This window comes from Perca fluviatilis, chromosome 6, assembly GCF_010015445.1.
Source record: "Perca fluviatilis chromosome 6, GENO_Pfluv_1.0, whole genome shotgun sequence".
NCBI classification, from domain to species: Eukaryota; Metazoa; Chordata; class Actinopteri; order Perciformes; family Percidae; genus Perca; species Perca fluviatilis.
Window position 1 is genome coordinate 11,351,544 of NC_053117.1, and position 25,388 is coordinate 11,376,931.

At 39.9% G+C, this 25,388-nt stretch overlaps 2 protein-coding genes across 10 annotated transcripts in view; both read right to left on the bottom strand.

The window, feature by feature from the left end:
• Nucleotides 1-25,388, bottom strand: part of abca2 (ATP-binding cassette, sub-family A (ABC1), member 2) — a 280,330-nt gene that overhangs the window by 66,159 nt on the left and 188,783 nt on the right. For all 8 annotated transcript variants that reach the window (XM_039804281.1, XM_039804283.1, XM_039804279.1 and 5 more), the window contains 2 exons: nt 20,880-20,982; nt 5,468-5,793 (listed from right to left, as the gene is read on the bottom strand). In XM_039804281.1, coding sequence (XP_039660215.1) covers nt 5,468-5,793; nt 20,880-20,982 — 429 coding nt within the window. The remainder of the gene's footprint in view (nt 1-5,467; nt 5,794-20,879; nt 20,983-25,388) is intronic.
• On the bottom strand, nt 311-3,363 carry LOC120561251 (G2/M phase-specific E3 ubiquitin-protein ligase-like). Of its 2 annotated transcripts, XM_039804289.1 has the most exons (4): nt 2,886-3,363; nt 1,928-2,045; nt 851-1,047; nt 311-709 (listed from the first exon to the last, which is right to left on the bottom strand). In XM_039804289.1, exons 2-4 carry the CDS (start codon nt 1,966-1,968, stop codon nt 456-458), a joined length of 492 nt encoding a protein of 163 aa, XP_039660223.1. In that variant the 5' UTR covers nt 1,969-2,045; nt 2,886-3,363; the 3' UTR covers nt 311-455. The 2 variants fall into 2 exon arrangements, with proteins under 2 accessions (XP_039660223.1, XP_039660224.1); XM_039804290.1 differs by lacking the exon at nt 2,886-3,363 and having other exon boundaries at nt 1,928-2,154.

The window sequence follows — 25,388 nt, forward strand, 5'->3', positions numbered from 1 at the left end:
ATATATATATATACACATACAGATATATATATATATATATATATATATATACACACAAATATACAAATATACACACACATATATATATATATAACATATATATATATATATATATATATGTATATATATATACATACATACCTACATACATACATATACACATAAACATGTATACCTACATACATACACATGTATTAAAAAACCAAGTAAAAATAAAATCAGCCCCCCATACACATACCTTGCCTTCACTCATGTATATGTTTGGAGTTAAAATATAAATTTTACCAGTACACAAGACAATAGCAGGGGGGATGATTATTCCATTTTTAATTGTTTAAACAAGACATTAATAATGTATTAGGAAATGGTGAGTTATTGACAACGATGCCTCTTCAATTTAGTCAAGTTCAACAGGCAACAGATTTTAATAATGTATATTAAGGAGTTCTTGGAAGTCATTCCTGACCAAATCCCTGAGTGTTTTTTAATGCAAAATCCATAGTTTCCTTAAAATCCTCGAATTTTTTCAGGACTGGCAACCGCAGGCAGTTAATGCATGGGTTTGCAGTGGGTAAATGACGGCCTTGTCTGAGGGGCAGCTCATGGAGAAAAACCACTGAAGGTAGTGGAGAGAAGCCCAGGGGTGGAATATCGTTTGCTCCCGTCGCAAAGGCCAGGATACCCCCAAGTTGCAAGGGTCCCTCTTGCGCTGAAAAAGAAATACACCAAAGAACACCAAAAAAAAAATTAAACCTAGCATGTAGAAAACTTTTAAAAAGGAGGGAAAGACAAAGACAGACAGAAGGGCATATGAAAATATTTTTATTCCATAACTAGCAATAATACTTACCCTCAACATCCAGCAGGTAGTCCCTCCAAAATGCAACCACACATTCCTCTGCCCTTCTTTTGTTCCTGCCCACTGCTGACAGTTCTAGTACATCCGCTGTGAGTGGGGATGGCCCGTGACAAAACAGCAGTCTGAAAGCATCTGGGTGCATTCTTATTGCATCAAGAACACCAAGGGTCTTCATCCCCTCCCTGAACCTGTAAAAATGTATCATGAGAAGATACAAATATAATTTTTCAAATTGGATAAATTATCACACAGCACATGAAAGGGATGACTTATAAGACAGTTCAGTTTTTGATTATGCAAAAAGGCCTAGTCTTTGACCACTATCTAAAACGGGATGTTCTTTACGTTTTTAAGATTTAAGATTTTATATGATACATGCAAGCCTTTATTCGGAGTGTTTGGTTGTAGACTGGCTTTTAAAAATATGTTAAAATCTTTCATTATTCTTAAACCTTGTAAGGTGTTCAGGTCTGTGGGACCCGTTGTCCCACAAATGATGCTATTTATTATTTCTTGTAACTCAAACTCATTGGCCTTGGCTCATTTTCTTTGAAGAACATAAAAAATAACTTATTTTCAATTATTGTACACGGTACACCCCCCTACACATAACTAATACAAATGAGGTGTTCGGGTCTACTGGACCCAAGTGTAATAATTGTAGGTCCTATGAAACTTTGTACCTGCTATTCTCACACAAAGTTACAAAATTGTTACATTTCAAGTACTTTCACCTGTTCTGATAATGATTGATGATAATGAATGAAAAATGTTGCTTTCATTTTTTTTTTTTTTACCTTTTTTATAATTGAATTTCCTTGTTTACTCACAAAATCATGATCATATGATCTCACAGGAGTAAATGGCAAATATGAACCATAAATGATGTATATATCATTGGTAATTGAGCTTAAGTAAACCTTTTTACATAATTTTTTATGGCTGTATTGATTTAAAAGCCTAATAATGTGGTGGGTCCACCAGACCCGGGAACATTGGCTGTGGAACAAAAATATGAACACCTTAGAAGGGTTAATTTGGTTTGCTAAAAAATTGAGTGACACAAACCTTTGAAGTGCTCCACTAACTCGATGAACCAGCTGAAACATGATGATATCCTCCACCAAGAGATCTTTGTCTTCTATGCGTTTCAAAGGCCTTAGACACCCAGCATTGGCCAGATAATCTGTAATAAATCATTGTATAGTATGAACAACACAAGATTAGATATATTCAACAAACTGTTCTTTACTGGAGGCCAGGCCTGTATGTGATGATGAAATTAGGTGATGCATGAATTTATATGAATGACATCTTTTATTTAACTCCTTTAATCACAGTAGTATATTTAGCACTGACCAAGCCTGGTTTAAACATTCATATGAAAGTCAGAAACAAATCACACAGATTGCAGAAATATAAAAACAAATATGTGGCTTCACCACACTTAATCAGGGCTCTCAAGTTTTGAAGACAGGCAAGAGTGACATTCTAAAATGCTTAATAAGCACTTGAGAGCCCTGCTTAGTAGTATTTAGATTATTATTCACTGTAATAAACATATGTAAACATGTATATTGCGCACTCGTTACTAATAATAATAATACATTTTATTTATATAGCTTTTCATGGTACTCAAAGACACACACAGGCTAAATATCGTCACCCAGTCAGATGATTGCAACTCAGCTAGCTAGCCAGCCGGTGCAAGTCCGAAGCATTCTTATTTAACCTATCTTTGCTGTAAAACGCCTACGCCTACTCTCTCTTTACCCAAAGATAGGTGAAATCCAATAAATGCAGAACTACATTGCAATAAGCTGCGCACTGAATAGCAAATTACAATGTGTTTGAAATTTAATAACAGGAGCGCAGCAATGGGTATTACAATTACCAATATGCTTCCATAACTGCTGCTGCTAGCTGCTAGCTTTTTCTCCTAGTCAAAGTCAAATGTACATTGTACAGTAAATAAACTGTGGTTAATCAATCAATACATCTTATGTAAGCAGATTTATCAACTTACCTCTTCCTGGATTTCGACGACGATCCACCGAAACGCTGTCTCGTCTGGTAACGGGGTCCTCCGTGTTGCATTGAGCTACCTAGAAGTAGCAGTGCTAGCCTGGAGCCAGGTCTGACTGGATTTGCAGTTCCACCCCTGAATAATCTCTGCATCTCCGAATCAGAGCTCTGTTGGACTTAATTTAATTGTCGAGACATCGTTGACAATAGCTCACCATTTCCTAAATTATTATTTAGAAGACCCACAGCTTCAGTTAGCCTCTCTCTATCCATTACAGCTCCACTTCAGCCAAACTATTATAATGACAGTGCCGGAATTTGACCGTCAAATACCGCTTCTTCTTTGTCAACCAATCAGGAGCTGAGTAATCAAACTCCCTTCCGTTTCAATCAAACTCCCTTCCGTTTCAATCAAACTCTCTCACACACACTACTATACTCTCTCACATACACTACTATACTCTCTCACATATACTACTATATTCTCTCACATATACCACTATACTCTCTCACATACACTACTATACTCTCTCACATACACTACTATACTCTCTCACATACACTACTATACTCTCTCACATATACTACTATACTCTCTCACATACACTACTATATTCTCTCGCATACACTACAATACTCTCACATATACTACTATACTCTCTCACATATACTACTATACTCTCTCACATACACTACTATACTCTCTCACATACACTACTATAGCTACTCTCTCACATACACTACTATACTCTCACATACACTACTATACTCTCTCACATATACTACTATACTATCTCACATACAATGCTATACTCTCACACACACACTACTATACTCTCTCACATACACAACTATACCCTCTCATACATACATGTAAAAGGATTATAATTATAATAGTGTGTGTGTATGAGTATAGTGGTGTATATGCAAGATTATGATAGTGTGTGTAAGACAGAAGTATGAATTACCTCCTATACGGCCTCTCATAAGGAACCATCCTTTTGCCTACACGACGGCGTACAAAAATCCTGCGTGATGAACCAAAGATTTTAAATTTTGATTCCTCAGTCCATAGCACCTTCTTCCAGTCTTCAGTAGTCCATTGACGATGTTTCTTGGCCCAGGCAAGCCTCTTTTTCTTATTCTGACGTCTTAGCAATGGTTTGGCTTTCTTTCTTGCTGCAACTCGACCTATCAAACCTGCAGCTCGAAGTGTTCTCTTTGCAGTTGAAACTGAGACTTGTTTATTACGACCACTATTAAGCTGTGCTTGAAGCTGTTGTCCTGTGAGCCGCCTATCACGCAAGCTGCTGACTCTCAGAAAGTTGTCTACCGATTAGATTGTGGCTTTGGGTCTGCCAGACCTCTTCCTGTCAGAGTTTCCCCCAGTTTCTAAGTGCCTTTTGATGGTGAAGAATACTGTACTCACTGACACCTTGACTTTCTTCGCAATTTCTCAGTACAAAAGACCAACATTTTTAAGTGTTATGATGGTCTGTCTCTCTTCCATTGTTAATTGCCTTTTTCACGCCATTTTTATAGCAACACACTACTTTCTGCAGTACAATACTGTTCAAATAATACTCACGAGGGTACGGTACCACAGTGTGTTCCAACAATACTTTTATACAAACAGAGGGGGTTGTAAGTAATCCAGACAAGTTGGAACACCTGTGGGAATTGGTAGCACCAACTTTCAAAGCTTGTTCAACCTCCATTGCTGTAGAACAGCTTTAAATTGTTTACCCATTCTTGTTTCCTGAAAAAGGCCTTTTTGTAAAATACTGAAATGTACATTATTTTTCAGTTTTGGGTAACCTTACTTTTTTTTTTTAACCTCAGGCAGTTCACTACTTACCTTTGTACCATTTCAAGCTATTCATTGGACTTGAACTGCTAAAATTTCAATAAAAATCTAAAAAGATTGGGGTGTTCTAAAACTTTTGACCGGTAGTGTACAGAGCTGCTACACATACATGTTTACATGTTCTAGCTGATGCTCCCATGCTGAGCAGTTGTTTTGGGGGTTTCTGCATGGTGCTCCCTGTTTCTTTGGTCCAGAGAGCATTATCAAGAGCAGAGCCATCAGCGCCAAGCATAACTGTATTTCCATTTTTTGCAATAAATGGGTAAATCTATGACGAGAGTATTCCTGACTGAACTGATTCGAAGGCCAGTGATGTTGTTGGGGTGGAGCTAGACTCCATAAAGACAATGCAAGAGAGGAAGATACTGTTCAAAATACACTCTATCCTGGACAACTGTTCCACACAACACACTGGTCAGTCTGAGGAGCACCAGTGACAGACTCAGACATCCATGGTACACTAACGAGCGCCACAGGAGGTCGTTCCTCCCTGTGGCCATCAAGCTATATAACTCCTCCCTTTGAGTGTTACATGCTGACGCTGCTTCACTTCTACTTAACTTTTTGTTTTACTTTCTACATGTATTGACTAGCTCTTTTCTTACTTAGTTTCACTGCAACTGACCAATTTCCCTGATAGGATCAAGAAAGTATTCTGATTCTGATATTTAAAACTGCACACATTTAAGTGGGTTGGGTTTATGAGATGGACTCACCATTAACTGTTGTTGGAGGGGCGACTGTGAAGTTCCACAGTCCATCCTCAAAGCGAGGATCTGGGTCATCTGAAGGTGCCGGTGAAGGAGGTGGGGGTACAAAGTTCGAGAGGGGGACCCCCTGAGTGAAGGAGTCCAGACACATGGAGTCAAAGTAGCGGGCAGCCAGGGTCTTGGAGTTGTTGGCACTGGGGTTAAGGGTCTGAGCCAGTTGGTCCAGGGTGCTGTTGAAGGGGGTTTTAAGGACGCAGGTAGCACCCACGCCCGAGGGCAGACGGAGGGTGTTGATGATCTTTTGTGGGTTGGCATCTGGTGACAGCTTGCTCCTGAGAGAGGAGGCCAGACAGTCACAAAGAGATCTAGTCCCAAATGTAATTTTTCCATTTTGACTCTAACAAAATAAATTGTTATGACTATAACTTCTGTTCCCTGAAGGAGAGGAAAAAGGTACAACACATATAGTGAGATATCTCGCCCCCATGTGACCAGACTGAAGACCCCCGCCTGCACATATAAACTTTCCATCACCACAGTTATCCTTCAGTTAGATAGCCGCTCGTCACCAAGCCCAGCTGTGGCAACTTAGTGTTGTCTTAATGTAGCTTGCTCGACACATTTAGTGAAGGTGCGGTGTCAGTGACAAGCTGAACGGCAGCACCAGGTATGCGTAGGCTGTGCCCTCGAATGCAAATCATAGAAACTTCCTAGGGTCTAGGTGTATTGCTATATATATTATTATATATAGCATTATTGATTATTGCTACATATGAAAGTAAGCGTCTGTAAGATCGATTGTTGCAAACCAATCTCGGGCTGATATCTCAGCCCGAGATATACTCAGTAGCTGTCTTAGCATTTTGAACCTTTAAGTACATAGATATTTGTTTAACACTCACAGATCTAAAATAGGAAGGAGCCCTCCCCCTTTCTTCGGAATAACAAAATAACGGCTGTACCAACCTTTGTTCATCTTTGAAGCAAGAACAGCTTGCATTGCTCTCTTGAGTGTTTATTTCCTACCCCAGTACCACTGCCACCTCTTCCCCTAAAACTGTGTTTACTACAGAGAGGATTTGACCCACCACATCACAACATGATTGTGGGACGGGGCCAGATAAGCTGCCCGAGACAGCTCCATAGAATTGACCAAGCCAGCTTTTTTGCCTCCATCGAGATCCAAATACTGTCCATTGCCAGGAACCATGATGCATGTAATAATAATAATAATAATAATAATAATAACTTTTATTTATATAGCGCCTTTCAAGAAACCCAAGGACACTATACAGAATTAGAGGTTGTAGGCTGTAGTAAATAGGTGGTGTTTCAGGAGTTTTATAAATATGTAGCATTTCAGATATTTGCGGGGAGGGTGTTCCAGAGGGATGGGGCTGCAACACTTAAGGCTATTTCTCCAAAGGTACAGAGTCTGGTGTGCAGAGCAGATGTTTGATGTGAGTATGGAAAGAAAGGGTGGAGTCCAGGATTACACCAAGGTTGCGGACCACAGAGGATGAGCAGATGGTGCACCCATCAACATCCAGGATGAGTGGATGGCTTGGTGCTTATATAGAGCTGTGTATCATCGGCGTAGGAGTGGAAACTGAAAACATGTTGCCGGATAATCTGACTCATGGGTCTAAGCACAGAGCCTCGAGGCACACCTTGGTTGACCGGAGCTGGATCGGAGTGGGAGTTGCTAATGGTGACAAATTGCTTCCTGTGTGAGAGATAAGACTGAAACCAGGAGAGAGCAGTGCCAGTGATACCAAGGTAATGGGATAGGCGGTTGAGGAATATGGTATGGGAGATTGTGTCAAAGGCTGTAGAGAGGTCAAGGAGAATGAGTATGCTGATGTGTCCAGAGTAAGCAGTGGTGAGTAGATCATTTGTAATTTTGATTTTGACTATAATACGGTCTGAATCCTGACTGAAGGGGTTCATAGAGCTCAGGTTTGGACAAATGCTGATGGACTTGCGCGGCAACTGCTTTTTCCAGGATTTTGTCCACAGGTGTGAAGGAGGAGAGGTAGTGTTGAGGCAGATGAGCAGGGGAGGGAGCAATGTCCTGTGGTTGATTGGAATTAGAAGTGGATGGGGCACACACCAGGAGTTGTTTCTGTAATGATGTCATGAATAAGAAGTGCTTTGTTGTTAATGGAGCCTGCATTTTGCAGCATAAATGAAGCAGTATTGTTTGTGGATGCTGAGCAAGAGAAGGTGGGAAAAATGACACTGTCAACACATACTAAAGGTATTAGGTTACCAGACTGCACATGTGGTTTGTTGTGATTACGACGACGCTGTGGGGCAGAGCGTCGGTCAGACAGTATGGTAGTGATGGCATGATCGGAGTAAACAAACTTGCATCTTGTAGCCCTGTGCACATAACGAGGGCAACGTAGGAGTCCAAGGGACTTTATGTTGGCAGTGCAAGCTGAAGCGACGTAGCAGATGATGTTGAGAAGTTGCAGTGAGGAATATTTTAGATGTACCATTTTCGGCAGTGCAGAGAGGGAGTGGCCAACACTAACGTCAAGTTAAAGCTTATAACGTCAAGCTGTACGTGTTAGCTATTTCCTTGAGCCGGGAACAGGGTTAAAAGAGCTCTACAGCGAACAGATGTGCTCGGCGAGCCGTCAATCGGTGGAAGCTAACAGAAGCTAGCCAGCGTAAGCAAACAGCTGACCTAGTGTCTCAAAGCTACCAAGTGATCGGCAGAAACAGGGAGTACATGTACTTGAAAGAGTCCAGCAATCGTGGCAGACGAAGGTCCAGTCGGGAGTTTGGATGGAGAGTCCACTTAAGTCCACTGTGGTCTGAAGGGATAATCTTTGCTAGATCACTAGCTAGCGGAAACCATTAGTTGGGAGGTTGACAGCTAATGTTAGCTAGCTGAAGCTAACAGTCGATCGACGGTGAGTAACATACGTTACACAGGCTGTCAGCAGCACAGACTCCAGAATTGATGAGTCAAAGCAGGGGACAGAAAGGTGTTGAGATCGTAACTTAAGCGGCAATATTCACGCCAGCGTCATCACGTTTCATAATTGTAGACAGCGGTAGGCAGCTTGCACCACAGCGAGAAGAAGGATGGCCAACCAATGCAGCAGCAGTGGTGTACTGGCCTGATCATAAAGACTGTTCATCCTCCGATAAACCATGCATGACTAAGCCGATGTCCAGCACGTCATCGGCATCATGACAAAAGCTAGCTCAAGCTGACTAGGGCTTTTAGAGATTCAAACTTGACTAGCCCGCCAACATACTCCATGTGGTCAGCCCGGTTACCAGTGGGGACTTCAACCAAACGTTCCTTGCCATCAGACTTAGACAAAGCTGCATCTCTCGACTCGAAGAGGAGACGGTATTCTTTCCCAGCACTTTCTCCACACAACAGCGCCGGAGCTGGCAACAAAACTAGCACCGGCACAGGACTCAGGGGCTCAGTCAATGGTCTTGGATGTTTGTATGTGCAGGTTAGGCCACAGGTCATCTGCCTTACAGGTAGGGTTGGGTATCGTTTGGGTTTTTTCCGATACCGGTGCTAAATCGATACTTTTAAAACGGTGCCAGTGCCTAAACGATGCCTGAACCAAAATATATATAATATATTTATAATGTAATATAAAATATAAAAAAAAGGAGCACAACAGAAAAGAACGGCTTGTTTATTGATAAGGCCATATGGTCAAAATTAAATGATTGCTTAATAATGTAATAACAATAACTTATAACAATGACTTATTTCACTAGTAAATTGCTGGTAAATGACAAAAACAAGCACCAGATGGGAAAAGGGTATTTTACAATAACTTAAAATGCAGGCTAAAAGGCTGACAAGTTTTCAAGTCTGTGTTGTTTTTCCGACAACGACAGCTGCAGACTGTTACGTCCCGGTGTTGGAATCCTCTACAGGAAAATACAGTCACACTTTACACCGCTTAACGTAAGCTGTCAGCATTTTAACCATTGTGTTTAGCTACTAGCTAACGGTAACGTAGCGTCCTGTGCAGCGATGTTTCTGAAAAAAAAAAAACGACTTTAGAATATTAGGCATCTCTTAATATTCGAACCTGTTATGGGCATTATTTTTTGTAAATGTGTTTGCTTGTAAATGTTTTCAATAAAGATTCCGTGGCATTTCAAAATGTAACTACACGTCGCGGCGACGCACGTCACTCGGCCGTGGCTTGGTAGCGTTGCATTTCCCCCGACTCATTTCCTGGTTCTCCTTCTCCATAAACAACGTGAAATCAAGGAGAGGGTTAACTTTTCCTGCTACAGATGTCTCACCGTGGTCAGAAAGAACAGGGGAGAAGCTTTGTTCCTTTCACTATGACTCTAGAGTCACTACTCACTCTGAAGCTACCGGTAATCACCGTCACTCTCTCCCTCTAACACACTCCCCACACACACACACGCCGGCTCGACGCACACACCAGTGCACAAGTATTAACATCAGACCATTTACATAGGCTACGGAGAAAGCTCCGAACTTCCTGTCGAAAGCATGCTGTTTGTGTAGGGTCTGACTTTTAATAATATTAACAATTTTAATAATTGTGTTTTTCTTCTGAAAACATTGTCTGCCTATTGACAATGACTGATACACTGCCCTCTGGTGGCCAGAACATTTACAACTTAAGTTTCATAAAAATATAGGTCTTATTGAAGGCATTTAATGGTCAACATATTATTAATAAATATTTGAATATATTCAAATATTTATATTAATAAACAAACAAACTTCGAATATGATTTTTGGGCAAAAGTCTAAGCCCTAGTATACAGCGCCTTTAATTTTTTACTATTAAACTGTCCAAAAGCAAATGTCTTTTCTAATAAATATATTAAATGTTTCTTATATAAAGCCAATACAGCATGTTGCATCCTATACAGTGGCATAATTAAATAGACAAAACACATTTTTTACAACTTATCTGCACATATAATCAGACTTTGAAGAAGCAGAACAGGCAGCAGCTTAGTTTTGTTGGATATATATCTCTACAGCTTTGTACACCTTGATTTGGACAGTGTTACCTTTAATGGACAATCAGTGCAAACAAAAGGATCCCTAATTTTGGCTATATTAAATAACTACTTAATACATGGAGTCGTGCCATCCAGTTTTAAACATGCAACTGTTACTAAAGAAACCCAATCCAGACCCAAATGACCATAATATCTTCAAGCTAGTTTCTTTCTAAGATTTTGGAAAAAGTTGTTTTCTCCAAGATCTTCTCTAAACTAATTCATTATTTTCGACAAATTCCAATCATCCTTCAGTGCTCTACATAGCACAGAATCTGCTCTGCAGAAGATTTATACTGACATCCTTTCTTCTGTTGACACTGGTTCCTGTGCCCACAATATACAATATACACAATATACAATAGACCATGTCATTCTTTTAAAACACCTGGAAGGCGAAGTCAGTCTGCAAGTTCCAGTGTTACAATGGTTTGCCTCCTATCTGAAATATAGAACCTTTTCTGTCACAATAAGAAATTGATCTCCATCTCCTGCTCACCTATTTATCTATAAGGAATTGTTACAACAATTTCCCCCCTACCAGTCTTCACTCCTGAGCCAAGACACTATATTCAAAACACCTCTCTCAGGATTGGCTTACACTTTTTTGTCCTTGCTGTAAAAAGTAATCTTGGAAAGACAGCCTTTAGATTTTTTGCCCCATTTCTCTTGAATAATTTATAGAGTAATCTAAAAATGGATGCACTAATACCAATGGGTCGATTCAAACATTTTGATTAACCTCCTTAATTTTAACTGTGACTGTTTTACATAGCATAGTCATATGTATTTGTATTGTCATCAATGTCATTTTAGAATGCACTTCTCACTTTTCTACTGTTGTTTTTTATAAATGTGTTTTTAATTTAAATCTTTTAAACTCTTAACTTAATTGTATAAAATAATTTTATATTTTTTCCACTCATTCCTGCATACTGTCTACTTGTCTTGATATTTAAATATTTTCTTATTTTCATTTGATTGTATTTCTGTTTGATATTTCACTTAGTACTCAGGTCTCACTTGCAAATGAGATGTTGATCTCAATGTGACTTCCTGATTAACTAAAGTATATATAAATGTGGCATCCCCCAAGGTAAAATTTTAGGTCCTCTTTTATTTCATTATACATGCTTGTATGTTTGTGAAATATGATGTTTTGTATTACTGTTATGCAGATAATACAGCATTTTATATTCCCTGTTACACCTAATAGCACCTGCTCTCTGAAAACACTTTTAATTGCCTAAATGATATCAAATGTTTGATGGCGAGAAACTGTTTGGCATTCCAAGCTCTGTCACCAGCTTAACTAATGTGTTTGGGCCCTTCCGCAAACTTGCAAAATGTAGTTAAAAATCATGGTGTCTTCCTGGACACTTCATTGAATTTTAACAGTCAGTCAGTCAGTTGTGTTATGAAGGGCAGATTTTAGCAGCTTAGAATCCCAGCTAAATTAAAGCTGTTTTTATCCGACCAGGACCTGGCAACAGTTATTCATGCTTTTATCACTTCTCGGCTTAATTATTATAATTCCCTGTATTTTAGGCTTGACCCACTCCACCCTTTCCCGACACCAAATAGTTCAAAATGCAGCCGCTAAACTTCTAACTGGAACACGGAAAAGACAACACACTTCTGTTCTGGCTCACCTGCATTGGTTACCAGTGAAATACAGAATTGATTTAAAAATCTTACTATTTGTTTTTAAAGCCTTAAATGGACTAGCTCCACAATACATTACTAATCTGATAACTGCATATTCTGCCCCCAGGTCACTCAGGCCATCCTCACAACAACTCCTCTCAGTCCATCACTCATGCCTCAAAACCAAAGGTGACAAAGCTTTTTCTGTTGCTACTCCCAGTGTCTAGAACAGCTTCCAGTCCCACATTATGTCATGTTCCAACATTAATATTTTTATATCAAATTTAAAGACATACCTTTCTTCACACACTTTTAGTTGTCTGAGGCGGCTCGGCTTCTGTCAAGTCCTTTCTTGACTTATTTTTTCTTCCATATACTGCTTTTTAATATATATTTGATTCCTTCTCTTCTTACTTTATTTTTCTTTACTTGATTTTGGCTTATGATGTCGTTTTGTATAACATTTTGTATTGTTGCTTGTTATGTACCTTTTATCTCTGTAATGTTGTTTATCTGTACTGAGGCAGGTATTAAACCATCTGCCTTGGGGGTGGTCACGTGACCCGGAACGAAATGGCCGCTTGAGATTTCTCTCAGTCTCCAGGTTAAAACAAATTAGTAACTTTCTCCGAGTAAACCTGAAAATACCGGTTAGCAACTAATTGTAGAGATGCCTAACAAACAGCCCGACAAAGACTTTTCTATTTTTTCATCGACTGGTCCTCACACTGGCAGGAGGAAAGCTAACCAACAGACAGCAACACGTGTTGCTAGTGCTAACGAGGACCACAATGATGAAGCTAGGGCCCCAGCGCTGACTGCCTCGACAACTATGGATCAGATTTTGGCTGAAATAAAATCTGTGGCCTCCCGTGTGAACGACATGGATGACTCAGTCGGTGCTCGCCTTGATGTTATTGATGGAGCCCTGAGTGAAATTAAAACTTCTGTCATCTCAGTTGAGAGCTCTCTTTCCACTCTTGCTAGCCGAGTGACCGACCTAGAAAAACGTATGCAAGAGGCTGAAGGCAGAGTCTCCGCTACAGAAGATGAATGCGGCAACTGCAGCAGCCACTTAAGCGCCATGGAGAAGACAGTTGAGCTGCTTCGGCTGAAAGTTGATGACCTAGAAAACCGTGGCCGCCGCAAGAATTTGAAGATTGTTAACCTCCCAGAGAAAGCCGAAGGCGGTGGTACTCTTGCAGACTTTCTCCAATCTGTACTACCGACTTTAGTCGGCTTGCCCGCTGACCACCCTCCGCTGGAGATTGAACGCGCCCATAGAGCCCTGGCTTCAGTCCCGGCTCCGAATAAGCCCCCGAGAAGCGTCTTGGTGCGTTTTCTACGATTCTCCCAAAGAGAGGCTGTGCTCAGAGCTGCCTTGAAGAAGTGTGATATTTGCCATGATGGTTCTCGGCTACGCTTCTACCCTGACTTATCTGCGGAGGTTCTGCGAAAACGGCGAGAGTTTGATGCCGTGGGAAAAGCCCTGGCCCGCCACAACATGTACCGTGGGTTTGCTTATCCAGCCCGTCTGCGGTGCCTCCACGAAGGTCGGATCCGCATCTTTGATGACCCTGAGTCTGCTGCTGCATTTTTGGACACTCTTAAATAAGGTAACGCTGTTGTCCACCAGTAATGTCGGAGTAATATGGACATAACCTCTACCGAGCCCCCATCAAACGTTATTTCTGCTGTTTGGTTGTTATAGACACTGTTGACAGACTGAGTAAGCAGCGGAGTTGACTCCACATGCATCTTCTCTTCTTGGTAACAGTTTTTTTTTTTATTTATTTATTTATTTTTTGTACTGATTGTTTTATTTTTCTTATTGTAAGGCATAAAAAAATTATATATTTTCGTTTCAGATGAGTTTTACACCCCACTGCAATGCCTTTACATATCATTCTGTTATGTCTACAGCACTTTGACCCCCCCTTTTTTTCCCCTTCCTTTCTTTTCTTTCTTCCCAACGATTAATTCTTGTTACTACCCTGGCCTGGTATTTCATATTTAGGAAGTGGCTGGCACAGAGCCCATGTTCGGGGTCACATATGATCCAGTAATTTTTTATTTTGGGGTAGCTCATAATGGAGTCATCTACTTGGCCTGGAGTTGTGATGTTGTCTTAGGCGCCTGAGTTGCTACTGTGGTCTACCTGTTAAATTAAGACATGCTTAAACTTAGCGTGCTTGGTGACTTCTTTTTTTTTTTTTTTTTACCTTGTCGTTTGGGGACAGGATAGGGGTGGGTAGAGGCTGCAATCTCGTTTTTCTTTGTATCTTTTTTTTCTCCGTTATGTCATGCGACTGGAGCTCTAGGTTCCTTTCTTGTACTGTAGTCAGTTTCTCTTCACTCAGCTTGTATTACCCATTTATTTTACACCTTTACAATTCCTATGTCTGGGTCACTTAAACTCGTTACTTGGAACGTCCAGGGGATTGGCCATGTAATAAAGAGGAAGAAGATTTTAACGCATCTGAAGAAACAAAAATCCGACATAGTACTACTTCAAGAAACTAAATTATCTGACACAGAACACTTGAAGCTTAGGAGAGATTGGGTGGGTCGAGTCTACTTTTCCTCCCACTCACAGAATAAAAGAGGTACAGCTATTCTTATACATAAGAACATCCCTTTCATTTTAGAACACGAAGAAAAAGATCCGGAGGGGGAGATTCATTTTAATTACAGGGCCCAATTTTTCAAAACACATAACTATTCTTAATGTCTATGCTCCGAACTCTGATTCACCTCATTTTATATCTGAAATTGTTTTACTGTTTAATCATTATTGCAAAGGCCTGGGCTTCCTAGCTGGTGACTTTAATTGTATTATGAATGCTTCTCTGGATAAATCCTCCTCCACAAATGTATCAAATCCAAGGTCATCCGCCGCTCTCAACGATTTGTGTAAAGACACAGGGCTAATTGACATATGGCGACAGATTAATCCTAAATTGAGAGATTATACGTTCTATTCACATCCACACAAGTCATACTCCAGACTTGACTACTTTTTTATTCCCAAACAATTTTTACATGCAGTCCAGGCTTGCCGTATAGATTCTATCGTCCTTTCGGACCACGCCCCAGTGCTTTTGCATATTGACCCAGCACTTACCATTCCAAGAACTCCAATCTGGAGATTCAATACGTCGCTTCTGAACAGTGACCCTTTCTGTACTTTCGTCCGGAACAGTCTATCGCAATTTTGGATTGATAATAAAAATCCCCAGGTGTCCCCTGCTATGATCTGGGACGCGGCTAAAGCCACTTTACGGGGGCATCTTATCTCCTACACTTCCCATCAAAAGAAGGTCCTAGAGAGTAATAGGAAGAATCTTGAGAAGGAAGTTACTAGGTTAGAACAAATACACAAACGATCACCCACAGTTGTGAATCTAAAAGCTTGTGTCTGCAAAGAACACCACCCAATATCGACCACACTCGTCACGTTCAGAAGCTATTGCTTTTCACAAAGCAGAAGTATTATGAATTTGGTAATAAGTGCAGCCGTTTACTTGCCCACCAACTGAAGAATCAGAACAATGACCGCTCAATTCACGTGATTAGAACTCCCTGCGGTGATGATTCCTGTGACCCATTCACTATCAATAGTACATTTAGAGATTTTTATGAATCCCTTTACAGTTCAGAGACGACCAACTCCGATATTACCTCCTATTTAAACAATATTTCATTGCCTACTGTTGCGGAGGAGGAACGCTCGACCTTAAATGCAGCATTTACACCTGAGGAAGTCTGGTCCGCAATCCAGGCCATGCCGGAAATGGGAAATGTCGCGGGGCCTGTGGGTTTCCACTAGAATGTTATAAGAAATTTTGGCCAGAAATCCACCCAATTCTTATGCCTGCTATTAATAACATTCTGAAGGGTGATATTCCTCCCTCTTGGAGATACGCCTCAGTTAGCCTACTTTTAAAAAAAGACAAAAACCCCTTGGACTGTTCATCATACAGACCTATCAGTCTACTTAATGTAGACTATAAAATAGTAGCAAAAGTTCTGGCCCGCAGACTTGAAAAGGTTCTTCCTAATATTATTAACTCTGATCAGGCAGGATTTGTGAAATCTAGATATGGCACAGACATATGCGTCCGGAGCACTTAATGTTATTCATTACCTTAATACCCATAAAAACCCAGCGTTTATAATTTCATTGGATGCCGAAAAGGCATTCGACCGCGTGGAGTGGCCTTTTTTGTTTTCAGTCTTAGAAAAATTTGATTTAGGTTCCAGTTTTATCAATGTGATTAAGACTCTCTACTCTGATCCAATAGCAAGTGTTAATACAAATGGACTGATGTCGGAGGGTTTCGCAGTGCGTAGAGGTTGTAGACAGGGGTGCCCCCTGTCACCTTTACTGTTCACACTCTTTATTGAGCCCTTGGCTGAGGTCATCAGGACTAACCTGGACATAACCGGTATTACTGCGGGTGAAAAGAACCATGTTATTTCATTATTTGCTGATGATGTCCTCCTGTATTTAAGTGATCCTGAGAAATCAGTTCCAGCAGTTCTGGACTCTATAACCTTGTTCAGTGCCCTTTCAGGTTATAAAATTAACCTAGGAAAATCTGTCGCGCTGGCCTTCAATATTCCCCAGAATACGACCATACAATCTCCATTTCGGGTATCGAAGAATGGCTTAAAATATCTAGGTATTTTTCTCACTCCTGACTTGAACAATCTATTTGAGACTAATTATTCACCTCTGATTCAAAAACTCAGAAATGATTTGAAAAAATGGACCTCCCTTCCGACCTCCTTCTTTGGGAGAATAAACACTATAAAAATGAACATCCTTCCACGGTTAAACTACTTATTTCAAAATCTCCCATGCTACTTGACCCCAGCGCTTTTTAATTCACTAAACTCCTATATTTCTCAATACATTTGGAATAATAAACATCAGAGGGTTCGATTTTCGAAACTTACCAAACCAAAGGAATTGGGAGGTTTATCCCTCCCCAACCTACAACTTTATTATTGGTCGGCCCAACTCAAAATGATGACGAACTGGTTTATAAAGAAGAGGGACTCTTTATGGATTAGTCTTGAGTCCCTGGCATGTCACCCTAGAAGGCTTGAATCCCTCCCCTTTATTAATGATATAGACCAGTTGAACTCTCTCAAAAAAAATATCATTATCTATAACACACTACAGGTCTGGAGGGATGTGAGAAAATACTTAAATATTCCCTCAGCTATTTCTGCTCGCTCCCCCCTAGCATTGAACCCGGACCTCCCGGTGCAGATCAGGAGTATTGGTTTGCTGGAGTGGGCATCCAAGGGCCTACCTGAAGTCTCAGGCCTACTGACTTCCAACTCTGTAAAACCTTTTGAGCAAATTAGAAAGGATTTTGACATTCCATGTAAGGACTTTTTCAAATATCTCCAAATTCGCCACTTTGTGGAATCTCTGGTTAGGAAGAATGAGATACGCTTGGAGCTATCAGAGTTGGAAAGTGCTATGCTTTCGGACAAATCTTTTAAGGGACTGATTTCAAAGATTCATTCTCTACTGCTGTATTCTGACTCTTCAGCCTATGACTCACTGAAGCCCCTGTGGGAGCGTGATCTGGAGGTCACATTTAGCTCTGCGGATTGGACCAAGATTTGCAATGGAATCTTCCCAAAATGTATTTCGACTTCTATACATGAACAGAATTTTAAGTTTTTTCATAGGACTTATTTTACACCTGTTCGCCTCCAGAAAATGTTTCCCCACAGTTCAGATCTTTGTTATAAGTGCAGGACACATAAGGGTACATTTATTCATCTGTTCTGGGCATGTGATCGTATCCAGACATTTTGGAAAGAGGTTCATTCTGTGGTTCAGGAGGTCATCGGTAAACAGTTTACATTATCCCCATCATTTTATCTGTTAAACCATACTTTGGACAAAAACCTTGACACGGACACCAAATATCTGTTGATAATTCTTTCATTTCTAGCTAAAAAATGTATCTTACTGAGGTGGTCCGCCCCACAAGTTCCAACGGTCGGTATGTGGTTGTCACAGATATCGTCTCTTCTCCCTTTCAACCCGGTCTCACTCAAAAGCGTACAAATAACACGGGTTTCTACCGTGCAATGTGTACGAGAAAGTGAAATTCTACGTGCATTACATACGCGGAGCGCTCCAATTGAAGTCATGGGGACCGGTGCGTTTTATATGCACGCAGCTCGCGTTACCACGTTGTGTGTTATCGCGAGAACAGCATCACACACAAAAACATAGATATGGTTGGGTTTAGAGAAAGAATGCAGGGAAAGGCTTTAATAACACAAGAAAATCACAAAAAACACTAATAAACGGTTGGGTTTAGGGAAGAAACATTGGGAAAGGCTTAACAAAAAAACACTACAAAGTCGCAAAAAGCGCCCAAAAACACACTATATAAACGGTTGGGTTTAGGGAAGAAACATTGGGAAAGGCTTAACAAAATACACTACAAAGTCGCTAAAACGCGCCACATAAACACGCTAATAAACGGCCTAAAATCGCCAAAACACGGAGCGAACCCGGTCTCCTGGGTGAAAGTCCTGTGTTTTACCCATCCACCACCCCAACCAACCTCCTTACGCGGCCACACGTCCCTTCATACTATAAACGCAGTGGTTTCCATTACTGTAATTGGAGCGCTCCGCGTATCTGCTGTACGCACAATTTCAATTTCGCGTACACATTGCACGTATTTCACAGGTGGAAACCCGTGGTATTTGTACGCTTTTCAGTGAGACTGGGCTGTCCCTTTAGAGAAACTAACTTATGACCTCAATCATAACCCTGACAGATTTTGGAGACTTTGGAGACCATTGCATTCCTTCCTGGAGAGACTCTGACCTCACTGTGTCTGGTTTAATCTGTATTTACTCAGTTATTTACCTCTTGTACAGTACTGGTTGTTTTTTATTTATTTATTTTTTATTTTATTTATTTACTTTTTTTCTTCTCTTCTCTTTCATACTTCTTTGATCTCAGTTATAAGACAATGCAGCATCTGTTGTTCGCTTTGGGTGGGATTTTTCTGTTGTATGTTTTTGTGTGTATATATATGTGTAAAGTGTATGTATACCTTTTTTGTTGTTGTTGTACTTGTTAAACTCAAAATTCAATAAAAAAAAACAACAAAAAAACATCTGCCTTGACCGAAAAGCACTTTGGGTCAACTACTTTTGTTTTAAGTGTGCTATGTAAATAAAAATGACTTGACTTGGCGGAAGCTCTTGGGTGTTGGAATTGGCGGTAATAGTACCCCTATGCTGGTCGGTTCTACTTTTAAGGAGTCTGCCAAGGGTCATATGGTAGAAAATAAATGAATTGATTGATAAACAAGAGAATGGATAAATAAATACTTTTTTAAACCTTGGTGTTTGTACATAATAATGATATGACTTCTGATATTGACTTCTGACCTTAGAGTAAAAGCATGGGAGTTGGCTGCAAGTGACAGAGTATGATGTAGACATTAATGATTGTAATTTGTACAGTTTATGAGTAAATAAATCAAGACCCAAGCCAAGTTCCCGGGTCTTGGTTGCCAACTGCTGAGGAAAGGGAAGGAAGGAGCTTAACCCAGAAGCATCCCCTGTGCATCCTGAGCAGTCTGGAAACTGAAGCAGGAAGGATTAACAAATGGCTAACATTGCTGGGCCTTGTGTGTTTTCAGTCTGTTAAGTACAGCAATTGGCATATAATTCTATTGTTTCTGACACTAGTTATAAGTTTGCGATTCAGGTTAGCTGTTATCACAACTAATATTGCATTACAATGTTGGTCTGTTTGTCAATCCACCACCTTGGTGCACACTAAATATTCAACAACTATTGGATGAATTGGATAATTACCAAAAGTTAGCATGCTAGCATGTTAAACTAAGATGGCAAATATTATACAGTCCTTCCAGAAAAACGCAGAGTTTTTTAGTGATTGTTGCGGGCAAAAATCCTTGATTATGCAGCACGTTTTCTTAAAAAATGCGATGGAATATGCGGAAATAGGGAAATAAAAGATACAAAAAGAGACAAAAAATCGTTAATAATATAGACAGCAGGAGCACTTAAAGAAATTTGAGTAGACATCAGATATTAAGATAGCTTTCCTATTGGATACCACCTTAAGAGACTCAAAGTACATGTCAAGTTCAACCTCCAACACCCTGCTTTTCGATGATGTTCACGTCGCGTAATTACGTCACTTCATAACGTTCCCATGGCAACATGGGAAAATGGCTGCTCTTGTGTGAAGTAAACGCAATTTTTTTTCAACTTTTTGCTAAGATATATGTGACTTTTTTTGCAACGAAAATGCGGGTATTATGAAATCATGCAAGCACTGCATATTTTGCGCGAAAATCCGCAATTTATGCGGCCCCCGCATGAATATGTGGACTTTGGCTGATTATGCATTGAATTATGTGATCGCATAATCGCGTTTTTCTGGAGGGACTGATTATACTGATTATTGTCAATGTAAGCATGTTAGCATGCTGACGATTTTAGCGGACCATGTTGACAGTCATCCATTCCGTTTTCCTTAATTTGAAGCTACCAAGTTTGGAGATCCTAAAACCAGCTTTTCTGTTGACATTTTGCAATAATTCCCCCCCCAAAAGCTGCAACCAACCAGTTTGAGTCATTCTTATCTAAATCTATCCTCATCTATAGGCAGAAAAATGACCTCTCAGTTTTTTCTTACCTGTACTGGGGTCTGTCTTCGTTGGCATAAGGAATGAAGTTGCCTCTAGGTTGCGTATAGTTATGATACTGAGATGGGGACAAGATCAGGGGTGGCAAATCTCCTGTAAAACAAGACAAACAGAATGTTCATCCACTTGTTAGGTCTTCTTTTATTATTACTAAGAGCACTTACTGCCCTTATAATACAATATCGACCCGGATATAAGACCCCCCCCCCCCTCCCTCCACTCATCTTTTGGAAAAAGACTTGCACTTTATTTTCCGGTATATAAAAAGACGTAATAAGCCGTACCTTGTATCAAATAAGGCCATAACTAGAAATAATGTTGCTTTTCATAGACAGAAAACAAACACAGTTATACGCTAATAGGAAACCACACACCTAAATTATTCTGTAACTAGAAACGCATTTATTGCTGTAATGAACTCAAAATATATTATCTAGACAATATATTATTCCAAATTACTCTCTATTTAGAAACCAAATACGGTGTTTATTAGTAGAAAAGTACTGGTAATGTCAAACCACGTCGTCACATTTGCCGCAACTTCAGTCTCTGTGCCTGGAGGTGCTCCGGAGTCCCGTGGTATTTGTAGGTAGTACATACTGTGCATATATAAATATATATAGGCTATGCTTTATCGACGCTCTACTTCCACATTTAAAACATTAGAACATGTAATGTTACTATCCGACCAAATATAGGCTGTAGAAGCTGCAGGACTGTTATTTCCCATCCTTATTAATGGGTAATTAGTACTACTGACAACCTCACTGACTATGTAGGCAGTTTGAGCTCTCAGAGTAAGGCTTATTGTGTAAAGTAAGATGCTGAGTATCACTGTGGGACGTAAGAACAGAACTGTACTCTAAAATGAAGTAGGTAATAATCCTTATTAGCCAAAAATGTCTTATTGATGCATATTTTCATATTAGTATACAGGTTAAATAAACACGTGATATTTCAAAAATGCATTTATTAATTGATTAATTATGTAGGCTTTGCTTGTGTCTGATGTTTTAACGTTACTGCTGCCACTTCGTCCCTCGTTTGTCTTGCATTTAATGACTGTAAATGGGATCTGCATTCAGCAACAATAAATACACAGCAAGCTAGCTAGCTAGTAGCTATAGCTAGTTGTCGTAGACTAAACATTGCAACGTCACGAAATACAGATAAACTAGTTATTGTGCTATGGGAAGGTTTAGCAGTAGTATAACCAACTAGAAAATGCATTTCCTGCATGTGAATGCAAATGCTAAAGCTAAACTGGATTAATATCTTAAATCCGTAAGAAGAAGTTGAAGTAGTGAGAATAGTTGGAAAAGTGGGAATGGTTTTAATAAGTATGAATTTGAATAGCACCACTAATGTATAAAAGATTTGGAATAATTGTCTTTTTTGCTAAAGCTATACTGGATTGCTAGTTAAAATGTGTAAGAAGAAGGTGAAGTTGTAAGAAATGTGGAAAAGTGATAATTGTTCTGATAATAAATCTTTAAAAGTTGAATAATAGCCATATTGTATGAAAGTTGTAGGTGTTACAACAGTGGCACAGCAGTGGCAAGCGAGCGACATCCATTCGGGCACACATCGCAGTACCACAGTGGTAAATGTCTGCAGACTGCAGTTCAGTGTGTCTGCTGCGTAGCGCAAATCTCTCTTTTTCTTTGTCTATTTTAAAATGAGTCGTGAAGACAACAGCAAAGTAGGGTTGTGCCGATGGACGATATCTTCGTCCATCGTGATGGCTGGCCGACATCACGATGGAGAGCCACCATCGTGATTGTACGCAGCGGTCTCGAGTGAGAGAGAAAAAAGCGTTGAAAGTGGAATGCTATCACACTTTCCTTTCTCCCCTCAATGGACTAAGTTTGTCGACACTACTCTGTGCGTGCATCAATAAGTAAGTCTGAGGTCCTGTAGGTACGGGACGATGTTATGCAGGATTTATGAATGTACGTTAGCAACAGTAGGCTAATTCACGAGGGTGCTATTTTATGTGTGAGCTAATACTGTGCATCTGTTCATGTGCGCAGCAAGAGTTATGTTTCTGTTTATTGAATGCGTTATTCAGTGCAAACATAACCGAGAATGTAGTTTAAACTCTGTAATGATGGTATGTTAGGTTATTGCTGTCGCTCTGTTGAAGGCAAACGTCCCACTGTACTGTCGTTACACAGATCACGGACATCTGATTGATTTTACTGCACCGTACTTAAGTGAAAGTAGGTCACATTGTAAAACCTACCAGCAGGGCACCATTTACAGAGGGCATTTAAATGTATGTCTAATCGTTTCTATGTTAACTGTTGGCCCATAGTAGTAGAAAAAAATATTTATGCAAAGAGATATGAGCTACCCCCCCCCCACCCCGACGACGATAGCATCATCCATCACTATGTTTTACTGTAAACATCGTCAACTGCCAATTTAGGGGACATCGCCTAACCCTACAGCAAAGCCCATCTTTACTTTAAATGAAATCAAACAAAGAGAAATGTAGTGCTCCCAGGTTGACCCAGGTGATCCCTGAAATGTCATACCAGTGATATACCCCTGTTGACTGGCTTGGTTTAAATTTCCAAAAGGAGGACTGAACCCTGATCATACATCATACAACCTTGTTGAAACCCTGGGCATTGGTGTGAAAGCGGTATAGCAGGCAGGCCATCTGTGTATTGCATTGCCAGACCTATCTACACAACAACACAGTGTACACAGCTTGCAGTTTGAGTACTGGCTGTATTAAAAAAAAGCTGATGCAATGTAAGGGTTTGCAGTGGTGGTTTAACTGGGGCTTGCAGTTTCAGTTTTGTTGTGCCATTTTGATGGAATAAATCTGCTATTCATTCAGCAACATTTGTGTTTTGTGTCAGACAATGTTTGTGCTACACCGTGTGATACGCTCTGATGCAGAAATCGAGTGACTGAGTTAATTACGACACACATGTACACAATAATAAACGAAAACCACTCCACGTTTGCTGTGGAGCCGCAGGTCAGAATTGAACCTTCGGCCCCTTCATCAAGGACAGAGCGTCTACCACTAGGCCACCCAGGGGCACATGACCAATGAAGGTGTGTGTGTGTGTGTGTGTAAATTAACAGTAATGTTGCGCTAATCTTCATTCTACTTTCTGTAGTTGCAATTTGACTGTCTGGCGAAATTGCTGCATCATGCTTACTAATTAGTGGCCATTTTTGAAAACATAGAGGAGATTGCTTTGATCTCTGTAATCAGCCAACGACCGTTAGCTGACCGTGTCAAACTGCTGCCATTAAGGGACACAGAGCGACCTGTGAAAAAAAACCTCACACAGCCTAAACTATAGGTGGAATAGGTAAAATGACCTCATCGTGAACGCCAGAAGGCCTTTGCGAACTTATTGGTATATAATTTGTGTAGATAAAAATAAAAAAATGACTCTGAAATCGCGGTTTCAAAATACTCTGCGTTTGCATTTTGGGACAAGAGTGGACCATTGTCGCCAATGAAAGATCCACCGACCGTCTTGTTGCTCTGAGGCAGATAATTCTAAAAATGATAAGTCCTATAGCTTATGTGAGCACATTGGCTGAAACTAGACAAGAATACTTACGTTTTAACATATAAATCATGTATAACAAGTAATAAATGTGGGCGTGAGAGCAATTTATAGAGAAGGGACTAAGATGATTTGTTTAAGGCTCTGTGCTCTAGCAATTACATCACCCACTGTAAGTCACGCAATACCATTATCAATGCAGAAAAATCCTGAAATGAACACTAAACTTAGACAGTGATTTCACAAAAACTGTAAAAGATATCAAACTGCTGAGATATAGCCTAATAGCTGAATTTTTCATGAATGGTTTGAAGTTTCAATTGCGTCTGTTTGTGAAAGTATATAGAAGAGGATTTGAAGCCTGCTCTCATTGACTTTAATTGTAATTCTTAAAAAAAGCTTAATATTTTAAAAAGTATAAATAGCTATAAATAGCAGATAAAATGTTGAAGAAGCGTAACACAAATCTCTCTCTTTTTTCTCTCTGTCTATTTTAAAATGAGTAGTGAAGACAACAGCAAAGCCCAACTTTACTTTAAATGAAATCAAACAAAGAGAAATGTTCTCCCCTCATCTTAAAATGGTCAAAAATTGATACTAGAGTAACCTACTTCCTTGTCCAGCTGCTGCAATAAATATGCAGAGGAGAAGGAATCAGAATATAGTTACTGTGGAACCATCATCAAAAAAACACAGGGTTGGTGAGTAGAACAGGAGAACATTTTAAAATGACACAATGTTACACACTCAGTAGGTGGCGGTATGCACCTAAAAGTTGTTTGCAATCCTCTATTAATCAAGAGAAGAAGAAGTCATCATAACAGAGTGATTTTGCTAGAAATAGAGAATCTTGGTGACACTCACAGTAAGTTAAGTTATACTCAGTCATTGGTTATACTACTGCTAAACCTTAACGTAGCACAATAACTATCTGTATTTTGTGACATTGCAATGTTT